The 17,017-nt window shown below is 47.5% G+C and overlaps 2 protein-coding genes across 2 annotated transcripts; both read right to left on the bottom strand.

The window, feature by feature from the left end:
- Positions 1-407: 407 nt before the first annotated feature.
- Positions 408-6,593, bottom strand: LOC107152584 (zinc finger protein 449-like). Its single transcript, XM_048797014.1, has 4 exons — positions 6,537-6,593; positions 4,743-4,947; positions 1,889-2,002; positions 408-1,620 (listed from the first exon to the last, which is right to left on the bottom strand). Exons 1-4 carry the CDS (start codon positions 6,591-6,593, stop codon positions 794-796), a joined length of 1,203 nt encoding a protein of 400 aa, XP_048652971.1. The 3' UTR covers positions 408-793.
- A 6-nt stretch (positions 6,594-6,599) lies between these two features.
- LOC125614350 (zinc finger protein 449-like) lies at positions 6,600-7,302 on the bottom strand. Its single transcript, XM_048797024.1, has one exon. It carries the CDS (start codon positions 7,225-7,227, stop codon positions 6,619-6,621), a length of 609 nt encoding a protein of 202 aa, XP_048652981.1. The 5' UTR covers positions 7,228-7,302; the 3' UTR covers positions 6,600-6,618.
- Between the last annotated feature and the right edge of the window lie 9,715 nt (positions 7,303-17,017).

The raw sequence follows: 17,017 nt of genomic DNA on the forward strand, positions 1-17,017 counted from the left end.
ACAACCAGAGATATGAAAAATTGCTCTATGTGTGTAATATGAATTGTAATGCATTCTGCTTGCTCTCATATATAACAAATTAAAATTTCTTTTAAAAAAGGGGGGAAAGAAGTGGACCATGCGAAAGACCCAAAGGACACAGAAACAGCACCAGGGCTGCACAAAAGCAGTGCTCCTGGCCTGGCCTCTTGCAGGAGTGGAGAAGAGTGCTTGCCCCCATGTTTTAAATATATGTTATATTTTTAGTTGTAGATGGACACAGTATCGTTATTTGTTAATTTTAATGTGGTGCTGAGAATGGAACCCAGTGCCTCACATGTGCTAGCTAGGCAAGCGCTCTACCACTGAGCCAGGACCCCAGCCCCCTGCCCACATGTTTGAGAACAGCATCTCCAGGAGGTTCAGACCTTGAACTGCAAGGTCCAAACCGAAAGAGGGCGAGCCTGTGCACTTCCTCCACGGGTCAGACCTTCACGCTTGAAAATACTGCATACCTGCAGAAGGATGGGTCACATCCGCCTTGAGGGTAGGGGCCCCAGGTCCCACAGGAATGCCAGCCTTTCCAGGCCTCTTACTTATGCAAAATTGTGGCGACTTGGGACAAGAACCCAGCGATTAAACACGATGTTATGCACCTCGCCAGGCAGCAAATGGCAAGAGCAGGAGAACACTCTAGAATGTGCACGCCTGGGAAGGTGCGTTCACACTGGAGCTGAACGCAAAGCTGTTCTGGGAAAGGAGGTCAAACCAAAGCATTGTCCCGCCACAGCCGACCGACCGCAGGCACAGCCCCTTAGGGGTTACAACTGTCACATGGCTCGGGACCCATTTCCTGCACCGGGTTCCCGGGGAACTCTTCTCTGAAGTGCGCGGCCTGGTGCGCGATGAGGCCTGCTTTCTTTATGAAGCTCTTGGAGCAGTGGCTGCAGGTGTAGGGCTTCTCCCCGGTGTGGATTCTCAGGTGGATCATGAGGCTGGATCGCTGCCTGTAGCTTTTCTCACAGTGTTGGCAGGAGAACGGCCTCTCCTGGGTGTGAGTCCTCTGGTGCAGAGTAAGAGCTGTCCGCCGGTTGAAGCGCTTCCCACAGCTGTGGCACTCGTGACGTTTCTCCTGCGTGTGAGTTTTCAGGTGTCCCATCAGGTTGGCCCTGCTGGCAAACCTTTTGCCGCACTTGTGGCACTGGGAGGTGTCTTTGCCACAGTGCCCCCTCTGGTGCATGGTGAGGTGCGCGCCCTGAGTGAAGCGCTTGTGGCACAGGGAGCACTCGTAGGGCCTCTCCCCGGTGTGGATGCGCACGTGCCGGTCCAGGTCTGAGCGGTGCAGGAAGCCTTTTCCGCAGCCGGGGCACTGGTAACCCAGCTCCCCCGTGTGGATTTTCAGGTGAGCAGAGAGGCGCTTCTTGCAAGCGAAGCACTGTCCACACTGGCCGCAGCGATGGGGTTTCTCTCGCGGCTTCCTCGGCTTGTGGGCTGCCAGGGGCAGGGGCTTTCCCGCCGCACAGGGCCTCGGAAGGTGTAGGCGCTTCCCGGAGGAGCTCAGCAGCTCCACTGCGGGGCCAGCCCTCAGAGGTTCCTGCTTCTGACAGCCCACGCATGGACCAGCACGAAGTGCTTTCGCGTCTAAACAAACATGGACGTTGCACCCCAGGTTTCTCTGCTCTGGCGCACTTCCTTTGCCTCCCGTCCCAAGAAATGGCAGGTGCAGGAGTCCCCGTGTTCCAGGGAAAACAGGGACACGGAGCCAAAGAAGAGCTCTACTCCCAGCCTCCAGGAAAGGTGGGAACCCCCAGGCACCCTCCCCACCCCCTCCCCCGGAGGAAGGCTGCAGGTTTCTCTTCTTTGTTCCCGGGCGCTGGGGCGCTGGCGCGCTGGCTGAGCCCTAGCCTACCTCTCCTGGACTCAGGTGATTGCTCCATGCGCTGGGCGCCCAGCAGCTCCACCATCCCTGGCTTTCTCCTGCGGTCCAGCCGGCAGCTCCAGCGACACTCTGGGGTGGCATGTCCTGGCCACAGGGAAGATTGGGGAGGAAGGAGAGTGTGAATCACCCCAGGTTTTCCTCTGCCTTGGACAGGCGCCCTCTCCACATCTGCTTCCTCCTCAGTCAGGCTTCCTTTGCCCAGAGCCTCTGCCACACAGTGTTGGTGTGTGTGTTTTAATTCCAAGAAAACAAAAGCAAGTGAGGGGACAAGCCCAATGTGCCTACTTGGAGGCCTTCTCCTCTGATGGGTGGAAGGGTCAGGGCTCCATCCAGGGTAAAGTCACTGAACTGAAAGAGCTTCACGGGAACTTTGGGACTGAGAGTATTTAGCTGAGGGGCAAAATGCAAAGTAAATCTTCCTGTTGTGTGTTGGCATATGGAAGCTGAGGGATGTCCTCTTACTACTGCAAGGGGCAGAGAGAGGCAGGGGCAGGGGCCAACACAAGCTGGAAAACCGCTTACTAGTCTCACTTCTGTAACAATGAAAATGACAACTGAATTGGATTGGAAACCAGCCAGGAGCACCTCTGTATGTGTGTCTCAGCTGAAGCCTAGAGGCGGATTCCTCTTCCAATACCCCAAGAAAATACAAACAGTGTCCATCTAGAACAACCAGGTAACCTCTCTACCACTCGACGTTCCCGTGCCCAACCGTCCCTGCCCTCACTGACAATCTCTGTGGCTGACTACCTCTCTTTCCTCATCTCTGGCCACGTTGCTACTGCAACATGAATTGTCGGTAGAAATGTTAAAGTGGGATCCAAACAGAGGCTGGTATTGAAATTCGAGCATCACTGAACCACAGTGGCAAGGTAGCTAGCTGCACCAGGCTAACCCCAAGAGAAATCTAAGCTTCAGAACATCATATCAAGACACAGGATACACACACACACACACACACACACACGTGCGCGCGCGCGCACCTGAAGTTGAGTTTTTCTTGAGAGACGACTCCGGATTCCGAAAAATGACATGCATTTCAAATAAAAATCTGCTTGAATTCACAGTTTCGGTTATGCTCACATGGGATCAGAGGATAAGGAGGATAAGGAGGCACAGCTCAAATAACGCCAGAGGGCAGAGGTCAAAGGGAAGCTGCCATCAAGTGAATTGGGAGGAAACTGCAACATGGGAGTGGGAGGAAGCGGGAAGGCAGTGGAAGAAACATGGGGGCTGGGAATATCCCCAATGGGTGAGAAGCCAAACAGTATGCGAAGGCAGGAAATGCACCTAGGTCTGCTTCCACACCATTCCCCTAGGACCTGAACCTGTCAAAGTCTGCAGAGTTCATCAAATGTCCCTTTGAAACCAGGCCACACACCAGTCCCTTGGTTGGAATGGAAGCTAAAGACCTAGTCAGGGACCGAGAGCAGCCCTCTAGCAGCATCTAGTAGCCACGAGTTGTGCCACAGGGCAGCCCTGCGTCCCAGGCTTTCCCCTTGGCTCTCATATCCCACTGCTGCTTCCTGTAAGCACCACATACAGAGCAAAGGGAACTGCGGCCCCAGCACCGCGCTCTTGGTGCCAGCTTTCAGAGAGGTTGGCTCAAACTGGAGCCTCTTCCTGGGTATTAACCCAATGCATTTTCGGAGTGAGCACCAATTCAGCCCTTCCTGCCAGTCATGATGGTCCTGAGCAGCGCTGGGATCCAGGGGCCTCCATTCCCTGGCCTATGGAAGCCCTACTCCTGTCACTCTCAGTGGTTTGCATTTCCCGACCTTCCGCTCCCAGTACATGGCACCTAGACCCATTCCCCGCCCCCATCTAACCTGGGTCCACATCTGCCACTCTTTTTAGACACTGTTTTTTTTTTTTATTGGGGGGATTTATGTATCTATCTATCTATCTATTTATTTATTTATTGGTATCAGGGATTGAACCCAGGGGAGCTTAACCATTGAACTACATCCCCAGCCCTTTTTTGAAAAAAAAAAAAATTCTTTAGATACAGGGTCTCACTAAGTTGTTTAGGGCCTCACTAGGTTACTGAGGTTGGCTTTGAGCCTGTGATCCTCCTGCCTCAGCTTCCTGAGCCTTCGGGATTACAGCGGCGTGCCACTGTGTCCGGCCGCCACTCTTGTTACATGGAATAAATTACCATCAATAATACTGAATGAACCTGACACTCATCCACCAGATTTTCACAGATCTTGGCACCATTTCTGTGTGCCAAGATGGTGAGGACAGCCGTGGCTCCTGTTACAGGCCAAGAACAAACCGTCAGAGGAGACCCAATGTAGGTTAACAGAAGGAAACTGACACTCACACAAGCTTCAGCAGGAGGGTGCCGGCACACAATTGTTTGTGAGGACATTTGACCATGTCTATTTATATCTTAAAAGGTCTCCATCCACTGAACAAATGACCCTTTTTTGAGAAATGTCTCCTGTGGACACATGGCCCAAGAAGGATGCTCATTGTGGTTTACGGCGTAGCTCCAGGGTGCTGCTGTCAACATCCAGTGCTACTGACAAGCAAAAGGCGAGTCCCTGGGCCATCTTCTGCTGCAGGGTGAGTGGCTCTTGGCTTGAGCCCTGAGGCCAGCCACTCTGGGTTGTGAAGGAAACTACCTGAGCAGTAGTCATACAACGAACATGACCTGCCCTTTTTGCCCTGGTCCCTCTGTCTCAAACCCTGGTGTCCCTTCTTAGCTCCCATTCCACACTGGCCATTTCCACCTGGAAACCCAGGACTGCCCCAAGTTCCACATGTTCAAAGGTCAACTCATCTAGACCTACAAAACCTGATCCTGCCCAGGCCTTACCAGGATCCAGAAAGGGCTGACATTCCCCAGCAGCACCATAGTTCAGCTCCGGAGGCCCTGCCTGTGGGATCCAGGCCCCTGTCACGGGAGCCTCCTGGACAGGTCCCAGTCCCTGGAGTGCAGATGTCTCCAGGTGCATGTTTGGAGACATGGGTACAGTTCCTGAAGGCGCCTGTTCTTCAAAGAGCAAGTCATGCACGTCAACCTGGGGGAAATGCCAGAGTCCATTGCTCAAGAGTCTAGACCCATTGGGAGAAAATCCACCTTGCCCTCACACCAAAGGAAACCTTGCTGCCTTAGCAGTCAAAATAGAGCCACATGTGTAGTTTAACATTTTCCAGTATTCGCAGGACACAGTGTAAAAAAGGAACTGGGGAGTCCCCAATCTTAATAGCATGTTGTATTTAACGCGACATATGGAAACCATCAGGATTGCAGCATGTAATCAATCCAAACAATTACCAAGTACTACCTCCTCTTCCCCTCACAGCTTCTGCATGGGCTATGCAGTTTACACCCACAGCAGGTCTTAACCAGCACTGGCCACATTTCAAGTGCTCAAAAGCCACACGTGGCCCGTGGCTCTTGTGCTGGGCAGGAGCACTTCAAGTGCCAGTCTAGAGCACTTGAAGACGAAATCTTGTGTGGTAAACAAAACTAATAAGACAGGAGGGAAGGGAAACCACTAACGCATTCCACTCCGGGGAGGCAGGATCCTTTAGAAGCCTCCTGGTCAGGCCTCTCTGTGCCCTGAAGCCAACAGCTCCTGCAGAGCCCTGCCCGACAGGACACCCAGCACTCCAACACCCTGCTAGAAGCACATGCTCCCCTCTCCCGGACACACCGCCCTCCCCTCAGCCCTGCGTTCCCCAAACACAGGCATCCTGTGGTAGGTACTTCTGAACCCAGGGCAGTTCCAATGCCCCTGTGGAGTCTCCAACATATGCTGGCTGGTGCCGGCTACGGGGATTTGGTGGACCAGAGATGGGAGCATTGCTCACCAACCAGAGTTGTTCCGGGTCCCTACCAACTGTGCAGTTCCCCCCTCAGGCATTCATGTAGTTAAAGTACCTCATCGTGGTGACCAGATACCGAGAGACTAATTTTGCATATTTTAGCATGACTTGGATTTCCTAGGAATGCACTGTGCAAATCAAAGGATGGTTACTCTACTTGTTCTGATTTACTAAGACAGTTTTTCAGTTGGGGAGATCATGCGGCAAGTAGCAACAGCGCATAGTGCTTGAGTCTTACTCAACGTCTGACTGTCCCATCCCAGTGACTCTAAGCAGAGATGTAGGCATCTGACAACTTCATGATGTCTTCCAGTGAAGTCCAGCCCCAGCATGTTTATGCAGAAATGCACATTCGTTAAGAACCAACTATGTTCATTCTCCTTTACATCCTCTCCGGACTCGACTTGACCCACAGTTGACAAACTTTCTCTGAAGAGCCAAAATAGTACATATTTTAGAGTGTGGGCTACATTTGCCCTGTCATTTCTTTTCTGTCTTCCTCCTCACTTAAATTTACTTGTTGAGATCTTATATGATTGGTAGGTACTAGGGTTGGAAGCCAGGGAGGTTTTAGCACTTAGCTGCACCTCCAGCCTTTTATGTTTTATCGGAGACAGGTTCTCAGTAAGTTGTGGAGCCTGGCCTCAAGCTCGCCATCTTCCTGCCTCAGCCTCCCAAGCGGATGGGATGACAGGCCTGTGACACCCCTCCGGCTCCTCTTTTGGGGAACCGATTCACGAAGACGGTAAAAATCACCAGGGGCTTGCAGGGCACATACAAACAGACTGTGGCCAGATGAGGCCTGCAGGCCAGAGAGCAAATTATTGAAGCTCATGGTTGATGCACGTGGGTAGATGATGTCATTTGTGAATTTCACTTGCGGATAATTGAGGAGACATTACAGAATATGTGTTGTGGATGCGAGACAGGGTCTGATAGGGTTCGGAATCATGGACTGAGAGGCTGATTCCAGGGGAAGGGAAAATGAAAAGGGATCTGGAGACCCACTGGGGCTGTGGACTGACACACAGACAAAATGAGTGTTCCAGGCCCTGCTGCCGTAGCTCCTCTTTTGCACTAATAGCCGAAACCCCAAACTCTTTTCTCACCTGCAGCTCTGGTATGTGACGCTGTCTCTGCCAGTCTTCTATCAGGGCCAAAAGCCTTTCTTTACTCTCCGGGCCATATGCGCTCACCCAGGTCTCCATCTCCGTGGGCAGTATAGTTAGGAATTGCTCCAACACCAGCAGCTCCAGGATTTGCTCCATAGACCGCATCTTTGGCTTCAGCCACCCACAGCAAAGCTCCCAGAGCCTGCTGAAAACTTCCCGAGGCCCCACCGCCTGCGTGTACTGGAACTGCCTGAAATGCTGGCGGAACACTTCACAGTCCTTGCTGAAGTCCTGCAACATAGGGTCCCGCATGCACAGCCAGGTGGCCTCGGTGGCAGTGCCTGGGCCAAGAGCCATCGCCCCCTCTGGGAGTTTAGTTTATCTGGAGCCTGAGGTCTCAGGTTCGAAGGTCCTCCTGGAGCTGAGGGTGAAAAAACACGGCCGTGAAGACAAAAAGGCATTAGAAACTGCCCTCAAGTTTGAGAACCTGCTGCAAGCTTCGAACTCACTTCCCAGGAAAATGCACGTATGCATCCAACTCTGCATTCAGGTCCCCCAACAGCAGGAATAAATACCACGTCTCTCTGAGCTTAGAGGGAAAAATGCTGAGACTTGAGGAGCTGTCTGCCCTAGCCGAACTATGGACTGCTTGATCACTAATCAGATATTAAAAAAAAAAAAAAAAAATCTCTCCACCAGATTTTATCAATCATCCGTGATCCTGGAGCCATCTCTGGACTGCAGCATGGCTGAGCCTAAGGAAACTGAAAGCCAGATCCCTGAGTTTGCAGCTAGTGAGCCCAGCAATCCTGTGGAAAGTCGGAAACTGGGAGCATTCCGCCTGGGGGAACACAGGTTAGAGAGCCCTGAGAAAGGTGGGCTCTCCCCAGCTCGGCAACTCCTGAAGCGTGCGGGGACTCATGGGGCTGCCGACTGCAGGTTGGAAGGTTAGAAGAGGGTGTGAGGGCATCTTACTCTCAGCTCGCACAGCCAGCTAGTCCGCCGCCCACTGGGTTCCTGGTACCCACTCGGGCCAGCACTCACCAGATCCTCGCACTAGCCTGGACCCTGATTCCATCCCCAGTCTGGCACCCACAAATCCCCTGATCCTGCCAGGTCTGGCCTCAGTCCAGCACCCAATAGGGTTCTCCAGCTCACCAATCCTGAGTCTCCCATCCCCTCCCTAGCTCCCAGCCCAGCCCATTGCTTGCAGCTACTTGGCTGGCCCACCAATCTCAGCACCTGGTCTTGATCTGCCCCACAGGGAACAGCTCTCCACCACCAGTGCATAGGCCCTGGTGCCCAGCCCTCAGAACCACCTGGGAGAGAAGTGCCTGACCAGGAATTCAAAACGGTGGGGGCGGGCGGGAGAGATCGACTGAGAGACTAAATCAGAGACCAGCAACGATAGGGTCTGTAGGCTATGTAAGGGGCCAAGATCAGGCAGCTACATCACACGAGCGGAAACCAAAGGAGATTCCTGGGGTGCAGTCTTCCAACGTGGACCGACAAGTGTCTTCATATATTTTGTCCTCACCATCCTTAGGGTGGAGCTACCATCAAACTCCAGACAACCCCACCTATAGGCTGAGAAGGGAAGCTGAGAAACTTTTGAGCTCCAACGGCAACAATTGCTCTATTTTCCAACAAGATCCTTTCTCTCTTCCTCTCCCTCTCCCTTCCCCTCTCCCTCTGCCTCTCTCTCTCTCACATCTCTACCATTTTTGAAACCAAGTATTTTCATGCATCAGTTTATTGAGGGCTTGAATGTCTGCATAGTATATTACAGTTTTGTTATGTATTCTTTTATTTTTACTTTTTTCATTTCATAATTTCTTTAAATTTTACATACATTTTCCCTTACTTGTCTATTTCCTTGGATTCTCTTTCTCTCTTTTCTCCTGCTAACAGCCAACCTCTATTAATTCCTCTTTCACTCTTCCTGTATTTTGGATGTCTATTTTCTCTCCTCCTTCCCCATGAACATCACTTCCTACACCACCTCTCTTTGTCCAACATCTGAAACTGTAAACCCTTTTGCAAATTAAGTGTTCATATTGTAGACAGTATTGAACACACCAGTTGTGTTTATTGCGGCCAAACTGTGGATGTCTTAATAGGAGTTATTGGGCGTGAGGCTGTATATTGTTTGCATTGGGTACTATTAATATTGGTCTCTCCCGTAAAGGTGAGGTACTGGAAACCTTCAGGGACACTGTAAATCTACAGGGTAGAAACCGTACAGCCTCAGATCCCCACTGCTAGATGGGAAGACACAGAAACAACATGAAAATTGAGGGAACAAAGTGCCCCAAACAAACCAAGATGCTCCGATAATGGAATCCATTGACAACACAGTAGAAGAAATGCAAGAGATGGAGTTTAGAATGTACATAATTAAACTGATCTGCCAGAACCACCTGAGAGAGAAGTGACTGACTGGGAATTCAAAAGGGCAGGGCCGGACAGACCCATGGCGGGGGACTAAATCAGAGACCAGGAAGGATGGGGTCCGCAGGTGATGTAAGGGGCCAAGATCAGGCTCCTACACCACACAAGTGGAAACATAAAGGACAACGCAAAGAGAGAAATCAGAGATAAATTTCAGGAGGTGAAGTTCAACAAAGAGATAGACATTCTGAAAAGAAACTGAGCAGAAATCTTCAAAATGAAGGTATCAGTAAACCGAATTAAAAGTTCATCGGAAAGTATCACCAACAGACCAGACAACCTGGAAGACAGAACCTCAGGCAATGAAGACAAAAATATAATAATCTTTTTTTTTAAGAGAGAGAGAGAGAGAGAGAGAGAAAATTTTTTAATATTTATTTTTTAGTTTTTTGGCGGACACAACATCTTTGTTTGTATGTGGTGCTGAGGATCGAACCTGGGCCGCACACATGCCAGGCGAGCATGCTACTGCTTGAGCCACATCCCCAGCCCCAAAATACATAATCTTGAAAACAATGTTGACCACACAGAGAAGACTGTAAGAAACCATGAACAGAACTTCCCCTAATTATGGGATAACATGAAAAGACCAACTCTAAGCTTTATCGGGAGAGATGAAGGCACAGAGATACTAACCAAAGGAATGCACAATCTTTTTAATGAAATAATATCAGAAAATTACCAAACTTAAAGAATGAAATGGAAAATCAAATACAAGAGGCTTATAGGACCCCAAAGGTACAAGATCACAGCAGACTCACACCATGGCACATGATAATGAAAATGCCTAACACAGAGAAGAAGGATAGAATTCTAAGGGCCACAAGAGAGAAATATCAGATGGGAGAAAGCAATTTGGATCTCAGCTGAGTTCTCAACCCAGACCCTCAAAGGTCAAAGGTCCTGGAATAACATATACCAAGCTCTGAAAGAAAATGGATGCCAACCAAGAAACGTATATCCAGCAAAATTAAGCTTCAGATTTGAAGATGAAATACAAACCTTCCATGAGGGGGCTGGGGTTATGGCTCAGCAGTAGAGCACTCGCCTAGCATATGCGAGGCCCTGGGTTTGAACCTCAGCACCACATAAAAATAAAGAAAGAAAATAAAGGTATTTTGTCCAACTACAACTGAAAAATGGATATTTTTGAAAAAATATTTAATAAACAACATTGTTTTCAAGATTATGTATTTGGTCTTCATTGCCTGAGGTTCTGTCTTCCAGGTTGTTTAGTCTGTCGGTGATACTTTCCTATGAATTGTTAATTTGGTTTACTGATTCCCTCATTTTGAGGATTTCTGCTTGGTTTCTTTTCAGAATCTCTATCTCTTTCTTGAAGTGATCTTCAACAGAGTTCACAACTAGAAAGACTGCACTACGGAACATACCCCACAAAATATTCTATGAGGATGAAATGGAAAAAGGAAAAAGTGAAAACCAGCAAAGGGAGGAACTACACTAAAGGAACAGTCAACCAAAGGAGAGACTAAGTCAAATTAAAAACCAAAAATAAACCAAAATGACTGTCATATTTCAAAATACAAGTCATATTTCAATAATAACCTTGAATGTGAATGGCCTAAACTGATCAATCAAAAGATGTAGACTGGCAGATTCGATTACAAAAACAAGACCCAACCATATGCTGTCTTACAGGCAAACACATCCACAGGCTGAAGGTGAAAGGATGGGGGAAAAAAAAAACAAAAAACGTTGCTCACATGGATCACGTAATCAGGCAGGGGTTTCCATCCTCGTATCAGATAAAGTGGACTTCAAGCCAAAGTTAATCAGAAGAAACAAAGAAGGACACTTCATACTGCTTAAGGGAAACCTTCACCAACAAGACATAACAATTGTAAATATTTATGCCCTACACAATGGAGCCTCTGAAAAGCATCAAACAAACCCTTCTCAATTTCAAGAAGCAAACAGACCACAACACAATAATACTGGGTGACTTTAACATTCCTCTGTCACCACTGGATAGATCCTCCAAACAAAAACTAAATAAAGAAGCTATGGAAGTAAAAAATGCAATTTAGACTTAACATAGAATATTTCATCCATCAATGAGCAAACACACATTCTTCTTAGCAGCACATGGATCCTTTTCTAAAATAGACCATATCTTGTGCCACAAAGCAACTCTTAACAAATCAAAAACAAAACATAGGGATAACGTCTTGCATTCTATCAGATCATAATGGAATGATATTAGAAATCAATGATAAAATAAAAAAAAATAGAAGCTACTCCAACACCTGGAGACTAAATAATATGCTATTGAATGAGGAATGGATAGCAGAAGGAATCAGGGATGAGATAAAATAATACGTAGAGGTAAATGAGAACACTGATACAACATATCAAAATCTCTGGGACACTACGAAGGCAGTGCTAAGAGGAAAGTGCAACGCATTGAGATCATTCATTAAAAGAATAGAGAGCTAACAAATAAATGTCCTAATAATGCTACACCTCAAAGCCCTAGAAAAAGAAGAACAAATCAACACCAAAAGCAGTAGAAGACCGGGAATAATTAAAATCAGAGCCGGAATCAATGAAACTGAAACAAAAGAAACAATTCAAAAAATTGACAAAACAAAAAGTGGGTTCTTTGAAAAAAATAAATAAAATTGATAAACCCTTAGCTACGCTAATGAAGAGAAAGAGAGAGAAAACTCAAAATACTAAAATTCGTGATGAAAAAGGAAATATCACGACGGACACTACTGATATACAGAAGATAATCAGAAACTATTTTGGAAATTTATACTCCAATGAAATAGCAGATCTTGAAGACATCAACAGAATTCTAGAGGCATATGACGCACCCAAACTGAATCAGGAGGATGTACACACTATAAACAGATCGATTTCAAGCAACAAAATAGAAGACACCATCAAAAGCCTACCAACCAAGAAAAGACCTTCTTGGGGCTGGGATTGTGGCTCAGCGGTAGAGCACTCGTCTAGCACGTGCAAGGCCCTGGGTTCGATCCTCAGCACCACATAAAAATAAAGAAATAAAATAAAGGTATTATGTCCAACTACTTCTAAAAAATAAAATGTTTTTAAAAAAAGAAAAGAAAAGACTTTCAAAGAAGAATTAGCACCAACCCTCCTCAAATTATTCCATGAAATAGAAAAGGAGGGAACCCTTCCAAATTCATTCTTTGAGGGTAGTATCACCCTGGTAACCACAATCAGACAAAGACACATCAAAGAAAGAAAACTTCAGACTAATATCCTCAATGAACACAAATGCAAAAATTCTCAATAAAATTCTGGCAAATCACATACTAAGAAGATAGTGCACCACGATCAAGTGGGTTCATCCCAGGGATGCGAGGGTTCAATATACGGAAATCAATAAATGTCATTCATCACACCAACAGACTTAAAGACAAGAATCATATGATCATCTCAATAAATGCAGAAAACGCATTCAACAAAACACAGCATCCCTTCATGTTCAAAACACTAGAAAAACTAGGGATAGTAGGGAGATACCTCAACATTGTAAAAGCTGTATGTGCTAAACCCAAAGGCTGACATCACTCTAAATGGAGAAAAATTGAAAGCATTCCCTCTAGGAACTGGAACAAGACAAGGATGCCCTCCCGCTTTCACCACTTCTATTCCACACAGTCCTTGAAACTCCAGCCAGAGCAATCAAGCGGATGAAAGAAATTAAAGGGGTACGAATAGGAAAAGAAGAACGCAAAAGATCACAATTTGCCAATGACATGATCCTATATTTAGAGGATCCAAAAAAAATTCCACCACAAAAATCCGAGAACTAATAAATGAATTCAGTGGAGCGGCAGGATATAAAAATCAGCATCCATGAATCAAAAAGTGTTCCTATACATCAGCGATGAATCCACTGAAAGAGAAATTAGGAAAGCGAGCCCATTCACAAGAGCCTCAAAAAATAAAATAAAACACTTGGGAATCAATCTAACAAAAGAGATGAAAGGCCCCTACAGTGAAAACTACAAGACACTAAAGCGGGAAACTGAAGAGGACCTTAGAAGATGGAAAGATCTCCCATGCTCCTGGACAGGCAGAATTAATATTGTCAAAATGGCCATGCTACCAAAAGCATTCTACAGATCTAATGCAACTCTTACAGAAATCCCAATGACATTCTTCCTAGAATTAGAAAAAGCAATCGTGAAATTCATTGAGAAAAATAAGAGACCCAGAATAGAAGAGTCAAAGCAATCCCAAGCAAGAGGAGGGAAGCAGGAGGCATCTCAATACCAGACCTTAACCTTACCAAGAGACACAGTAACAAAAACGGCATAGTACTGGCCCCAAAACAGACATGTAGACCAATGGTACAGAACAGAGCACACAGAGACAAACCCACAAAAATACAGTTATCTCATACTAGACAAAGGTGCCCAAAACATACATTGGAGAAAAGAGGACCTCTTCAACAAATGGTGCTGGAAAACTGGGAATCCATATGCAGCAAAATTAAATTGAACCCCTATCTCTCACCATGCACGAAAGTCAACTCAAAGTGGATCAAAGACAGGCACTAGAACAGAGACTCTGCACCTGATAGAAGAGGAAACCAGGCCCAAATTTTAACCAGGCCGGCTTAGGAATTGACTTCCTTAACAAGACTCCTAAAGAGCAAGAAGTCAATTCAAGAATCAATAAACGGGATGGATTCAAACGAAAAAGCTTCTTCTCGGCTAAGGAAACAATCACTGAGGTGAAGAGAGAGCCTACCGTACAGGAGCACATTTTTTACCACACGCACATCAGATAGATGTGCCAATCCCCAGGATATATAAAGAACTCAAATGACTTAATGCCAAAAAAGCAAACAACCCAATTGATAAATGGGCTAAGGAACCGAACAGACACCTCTCAGAAGAAGACATACAAGCGATCAACAAATATATGAAAACGTGTACAACATCTCTAGTAATTAGAGAAAGGCAAATGAAAACCACTGTGAGACTTCATCCCACCCCAGACAGAATGGCAGTTATCAAGAATAAATGCAAGAATAAGTGTTGGCGAGGATGTGGGGGGAAAGGTACACTCATACATTACTGGCGGGCCTGCAAATTGGGGTAACCATTATGAAAAGCAGTATGGAGAGTCCCCAGAAAACTCGGAATGGAACCACCATTTGGCCCAGCTACCCCACTCCTCGGTCTATACCCAAAGGACTTAAAAATCAGCATACGACAGTGGCGCAGCCACATCAATGTTTATAGCAGCTCAACTCATAACAGCTAAACCATGAAACCAACCTAAGTGCCCTTCAACAGATGAATGGGTACAGAAAATGTGGTGTATATACACAACGGAATGCTACTCAGCCATAAAGAAGAATGAAACTCTGGCATTTGCTGGTAAATGGTTGGAGCTAAGTGAAATCAGCCAATCCCCCAAAACCAAAGGCCCAGTGTTTTCTCTGATATGCAGATGCCAATTCACAATAAGGGGGAGGGGGCGGGGTGCTAGGGAAGAACAGAGGTACTCAGAAATAGACAGAGGGGAGTGAAGGGAGCGGGAGGGGCATGGGGTTAGGAAGGATACCAGAACGAATTGGACATGATTACCCTATGTGCGTATAGGACTACACGACCGGTGAGATTCTACAACATGTACAACCAGAAGAACAAGAAGCTTCACTCCATTCATGTTTGGTGTGTCCAAATGCATTCTACTGTCATGTATTACTCGTCCGAACAAATTTTTCAAGAAGTGATGAAAATTAAAAGGTCAGCTCCTAGGCACATTTCAGCCATCCACAGCCATCACTGCAGAGAGCTGCAATGGGGAGGGCAGCTCCCCGCCAGCATTCCAGGGCCCAGGCCAGTGACACATGCCCTTTAGGAGCCCCCTACCGATGCGCAGGCAGCCAACACCTTTCCCAGTCTAAGGAGGGCAAACTCGGGTTTCTGAATACAGGGAGGCCTCCAAAGAAATGCAGGAGGAATCCTTTCAATGCTGCTGCTACACAACCTGAGACTTCATGTCAGGGCTTAGAGGCCTCAAACAAAGGGACCTCAGTTAGAGCCAGACCATGCACTGGCAGCCAATCCTCAGTCCCTCATTCTTCTTGTCATGGAGTGTGTGTAATGGCACGAGTATGCCCACGCCCTCCTCCCGACACCCCTGCTGCCTCAGCTTTGCGAGTGTCTCTCCGAGGGGAACAATACGCTGCCAGGCCAGACTCTGCATTCCTACCTAAGGAAGGACATTAATTATGTGGCATCTCCTGTTCTCAGCATCCCACATGTAGTAGTTACAGAACCCTCACCTGATATTCAGAGCTGGGTACTCGTGTGATCCCCTGAATGCGGATGAGGGAACAGAACTGAGGATCAAGGGTGTGAACCAAGTTGTCCAAAGTCACATCCAAACCACCAGAGGGACGTGGTGCTGAGGTCTGTGCCCACGGTCTCCTGCATCTACAACATCTACAAAACATCCAAATCCTCTTGGGACAGTATCTGCAGTCACACTGCTGGTCACATACCTGTCTCCACAGGTCTCAGGACCTCGATCTTCTGGTGCAGCGTGGGTCCTCTCTCTCGGCTTTTGCTGGCCTACCTGTCCTCCTCCCTGAGAAGGAACATGGAAAAGAAATGGTTATGATTCTCTCCCCCGCCCCAATCCTCCAGAATCAACACCCCGCCCCCACACTGTTCCTGGGCAAGGTTTCCTAAGGGACACCCCGTGCCTCTGTCTGTAACAGGAGGATACTCATCGCATGCACTTCCTAAAATATCCTGGGAAGATCCAAGTTCGGGCAAAGAGCAGAGTCCCTGCACAGAGGAAGTGCTGCCCAAAGTTACATTTGGCCCGCTGGGGTTGGGCCTGATGGGATGCAACCAACAACCCCACACTGAAGATGCTGGGGAGAAAACTGCATCTGTCCGTGATGGATACCGACCTTTTTTCCTCGTCATTGTTTCTTAGCCACACAGTATCACAACAACTATTCCCACAGTGTTTACATTGCATTATGAATTATAAGTCATCTAGAGTGGTTTAGAGCAGATGGGAGGTTGTGCGTAGGTTCGGTTCAAATTTAAGGCCATTTTCCAGAAATGGATTGAGCATGGGAGCATGTTGGTGCCCAGGGCCTCAGAGAGCCAGTGCTCTAGGGATAACCAGGAAGGACTGTATTTGCTGGTCCTGCCTCCTTCCTAGGAGGCTTCCAGTTTTCTAGCCCAGGCACCTAATGGTTGCTGGAAGCCTTTGGCTGTGGACCACCCACACATGGGCTCCAGCCTCACAGGTGACCAATCCTCCCCTGACTGACCGGAAACCCTCCACGAGGTCTACCAGGGAAACGACCCTCGGCTTTCCCTCCATGGGCCCTTCACAGCTCCACTTCACTTCACTAGGGGGCGTCTGGTCTCTAGAGCCCCATGCCATCCTGGATGGATGTGCCTTCACCAGGCCTGGGAAGAAAGCAGTGTGTGAAAAGAGGGCACGTGGCTGACTTCGGTACAAGCCTGTAATCCCAGCTGCTCCAGGGCCAGGGCAGGAGGATCTCAAGTTCCACACTGTCCTCTGCAACCTAGGGAAACCATGTCTCAAAATAAAAGTAAAGGGGGCTGGGGATGTAACTCAGTGGTCAAGCACTTTTGGGTTCCATCCCTAGTCCAGAAAAAAAAAAAAAAAAAAAAAAAACTGGGTAATT

The sequence above is a fragment of the Marmota marmota genome, unplaced genomic scaffold (genome assembly GCF_001458135.2).
Source record: "Marmota marmota marmota unplaced genomic scaffold, marMar, whole genome shotgun sequence".
Classification (NCBI taxonomy): domain Eukaryota; kingdom Metazoa; phylum Chordata; class Mammalia; order Rodentia; family Sciuridae; genus Marmota; species Marmota marmota.

Bases quoted from the DNA above. Each gene is read 5' to 3' on its own strand.
- LOC107152584 (XM_048797014.1), bottom strand. From the start codon at position 6,593: ATGAGCTTCAATAATTTGCTCTCTGGCCTGCAGGCCTCATCTGGCCAC. The intron at 2,003-4,742 runs GTAAGGCCTGGG...CCCTGTGGCCAG, and splicing joins TCAGCCCTTTCTGGATCCTG to GACATGCCACCCCAGAGTGT. The intron at 1,621-1,888 runs GTAGGCTAGGGC...ATGTTTGTTTAG, and splicing joins ATCACCTGAGTCCAGGAGAG to ACGCGAAAGCACTTCGTGCT.
- LOC125614350 (XM_048797024.1), bottom strand. From the start codon at position 7,227: ATGGCTCTTGGCCCAGGCACTGCCACCGAGGCCACCTGGCTGTGCATG.